Below are 3,549 nucleotides of genomic sequence, written 5' to 3'. Positions count from 1 at the left end.
TATAACTTTAATTAATGACTTATTTGAAAACCAGTAATGGAATGATAAATTATACCATAATTCCTTATAGATTTACAATCAGGAAATGCTTGCAGATGATAATAATCAATTAATACTCAATATAATGCTTTCTAAAGGGTTCCTGAAGAGATTGACGGATTGAAACCTTTGCAAAAACACCTTTCAGGAAGGAAAACTTTGTATATGAGGAACACCGGAAGAAATCCAGTGGCGATCGTGACCTTTTCATACCACAAAACGCCTTGGAAAGGCATGATACCGGTGCTGCAAATATTAATCCGGTAACTGTCTTTGTCATGAATGATGATGAACTGCTTTCATGATTGTCAAACATAGTTCTGCACCACTAGCGTTCCTTACAGTTGCTTCAGGAATATAAGTGGTTGGCTTGAACCCATTTTAAAACATATGTTCAGTCAGGAAATTTCGAATGATCCTAAGTTACATGAAACTTATACACGGTCCTAACGTACGCACTTATGCTGAAGTTTTATTTAACAGGTTCGATCAATTTGCAGGAAAATGTAAAAACGGGTTTTCATAGAGCAAAGCTTGAAACCAAAAGGAAAAGATTCCTAGAAAGAACTAGGGAAACCGCACGAGCGGAGATTCTCAACAATGAACATGAAGGGTAAGTGATTTCGTCTCTTAAATCTTACATTCGATTTGCACGCTATGATCTTCATAAATGATTAGTCAGCTGATCACGTTCTTTTGCAGTTTTCTTGCCGGTGATGAAGGAGAACTTACTTATACGATCAAGCAAAAAGATATATGCGATGCTGTGGATATTGCAAGTGCTAGCAAGGTGAATTTATTATTCATTTTCATTTCTGCTTTTTTTGAGTATGAAGTAAATCACTATCCAATTGAATATTTTCTGGAGTTTTCGATGTTGGGATTGAAGGATTTCGCAAAATTAACGGTGGGTCCTGAAATTAGTTGTTAATTTGCAGCATTTTGATTTACGGTTAAAACGTTTTGGTCCATATCGTACGAATTACACACGTAATGGTCGTCATCTGTTAATTGCTGGTAAACGCGGACATGTCGCCGCCTTTGATTGGCTGACTAAAACCCTCCGTTGTGAAATAAATGTCATGGAGGGCGTCCGAGATGCCAAGTAAGCAATTTTGAGAAGTATGTCAAGTATGGTGTTTCGACAAAAGTAGGAAATACACGAAGTGAACAGAAGACAGTTATGCTGTAGAGGCTTTCAAAATTCTTTGGCATATGCAGAAAGTTTCCCCATAATTTAAAAAACAAAACATGCTGGGAGGTATTGTGGTTAATTCTGCTAAAATTTCTTAGCATGCAAGATTTTAAGTTTGGTTTCAGATGGCTGCATGTTGAAACAATGTTTGCGGTTGCTCAAAAGAGATGGACACATATTTATGACAGTACGGGTGTAGAGTTGCACTGTTTGAAAATTTTGCATGATATCAAACGTTTGGAATTTCTCCCGAGACATTTCCTTCTTGTTGCTGGGGTAGTTTATCAGTAATTTAGAAATTTTACTATCGAAGTTAAGTGACAAGCTATAACTGCAATGATCTATTCCGTAATATAAGATTAACAACCGGAAATATTTTAAAGAATCATGTTCGGAAGAAATTATTTATTGGCCGAAGAAAATAATGGCTCATAGGCGCACAGTGCATACATGTAGTCAGTACTTTTAGAGCAATATGTCATTTTTGCACTATTTGGATGTTTCGATGGGCAAAATGGTGCAGTCCTTTCCGACAAAACAGGGACCTCTAGATGTAATGACTCAGAATCCAAACAACGCTATCATTCATACTGGACATGGAAATGGTTAGTGAAATGTATAAATTGACTTTATAAGTTTTTATGTAATAAAGATGTTGTATACATGCCACATCACACTGAATAATCTTATTGTCATTGGTAATTCCAATCATGATGGTTGCTGTATTCAGGAACAGTGCAGTTGTGGTCTCCGAATGTCAAAGAACCGCTGGTAAAAATGCTCGCCCATCCATGTTCGGTACGAGGCATAGCTGTGGAAAATAATTACATGGCTACTACTGGTCTTGATCAGAAGCTAAGGTAATTTCGTTCTTCCTATTATGAGCCTTTAGTTTGAATTTTCAATGGTTGGATTCATTAGAAATTATAATCTAATATTTGAAAACCTCAGCTTATAGGATATGGGATGTACGTAACTACAAACAGTTATATGCTTATACGTTACCATTTGGGTTGGCAGAAGTATGTTTCAGTCAGCGCAATGCAGTTGCTTGCAGCGTTGGGAATCAGATTCAGGTAATTTTTCGATTTTATATATTAAGGAGCGTCAGATTTAACTAACTGCGAAGTAAAGGTACCTCTATCCCTCCATATCGTTTCTTTTAAAGTCAAGTTTTTCGATAGATCTTAAATGATGCGCATTTGGGCACAGCTACTGCACCTTACATGTCACATCAGTGCACTGGAATAGTTAGCAGTCTACAGTTTTGTCCATATGAAGATGTTCTTGGAGTCGGACACCAACATGGATTCACTAGTTTACTTGTGCCAGGTAATTATTTCTGTCTTAAACATTTAAAAAAATGAAAATTTGAAAAAGTATTTTTCAGTTATATTGGTAATTTCGTCTACGTTTCCACTTGCAGGAAGCGGAGAACCAAACTTCAATGCACTTTTGACAAATCCTTATGAATCAAAAACTCAGCGCCGTGAGCGAGAAGTTAGGCAGCTTTTGGATAAGGTACTTTATGGCTTCGGTAATTTCAGTGATGTGAATACGAATAAATCCAGTTATGAATTAATTGAATTCAATTATGATGTCCTGAAATTTTCTTTTAGATCCAGCCAGAACTGATCACTTTAGACACTACAGAAATCGTTCAAGTTAATACGGATTTGCTTGAGAAAGAGAATGAACGGTTAAAGTTGTTGCTCCATACAAAACCACGTGAAGTGAGATTTAAGCCGAAGAATAAGAAGAAAGGACGAGGCAGTGCTCTGAGAAAGGTAAAGAAATTTGGGTGCTAATCACCTGGTCATGTCTTGATATTTCTTATACCTAGTAGGGAAAAGTAGCCTATCCTTGGTATGCTGTTAAAGAATTTATAAACTTTTATAGGAGCAGGTCAAACAGGGTGTGCAATCCGAGCAAAGATTTGCGATGAACGAAGCACGGAAAAAGTTAGAAGAGGAATTTTTGGTGAAAGAAACAGTGAAGGCGAAGGATTCTCCAAAAACAGTGCTTGATAGGTTCCGAAGAAAAGATGTTTAAATCCAATGTCCTTGGTAGCTTATGGTTTAAATCCATGAAATCGAGTTTATGAGTAAAGTGGCTAAATCGAGGATTATTTGATAGCTATCAACAAAGATGGTTTTATGAATCTTTCAAGTTGTCAGAAGGCCTAGGATACAACTATCGTGATTTTCGGTATTTTGGATAAAAAAGAAAATGGAAGACAGATTAGCTATAACGATACACTTGATTAGGTTAACCATACATAGACGGGGACTAAAATGGGCCCCAAAGCTGTAATT

The 3,549-nt window shown here is 36.7% G+C and overlaps 1 protein-coding gene across 1 annotated transcript in view; it reads left to right on the top strand.

Annotated features, from left to right (window-relative positions):
• LOAG_17304 (hypothetical protein) overlaps positions 1-3,549 on the top strand; it is a gene marked incomplete at both ends in the record, with an annotated part of 4,930 nt that overhangs the window by 837 nt on the left and 544 nt on the right. The window contains 13 exons of the mRNA XM_020449963.1: positions 71-138; positions 188-302; positions 540-652; positions 742-829; positions 978-1,144; positions 1,360-1,510; positions 1,704-1,839; positions 1,965-2,094; positions 2,193-2,310; positions 2,419-2,566; positions 2,661-2,755; positions 2,854-3,021; positions 3,134-3,280. Coding sequence (XP_020306417.1) covers positions 71-138; positions 188-302; positions 540-652; positions 742-829; positions 978-1,144; positions 1,360-1,510; positions 1,704-1,839; positions 1,965-2,094; positions 2,193-2,310; positions 2,419-2,566; positions 2,661-2,755; positions 2,854-3,021; positions 3,134-3,280 — 1,644 coding nt within the window. The remainder of the gene's footprint in view (positions 1-70; positions 139-187; positions 303-539; positions 653-741; positions 830-977; positions 1,145-1,359; positions 1,511-1,703; positions 1,840-1,964; positions 2,095-2,192; positions 2,311-2,418; positions 2,567-2,660; positions 2,756-2,853; positions 3,022-3,133; positions 3,281-3,549) is intronic.

Source organism: Loa loa, assembly GCF_000183805.2.
Source record: "Loa loa unplaced genomic scaffold supercont3.60, whole genome shotgun sequence".
Lineage (NCBI taxonomy): Eukaryota > Metazoa > Nematoda > Chromadorea > Rhabditida > Onchocercidae > Loa > Loa loa.
This window is presented reverse-complemented; position numbering and strand designations above follow the sequence as displayed.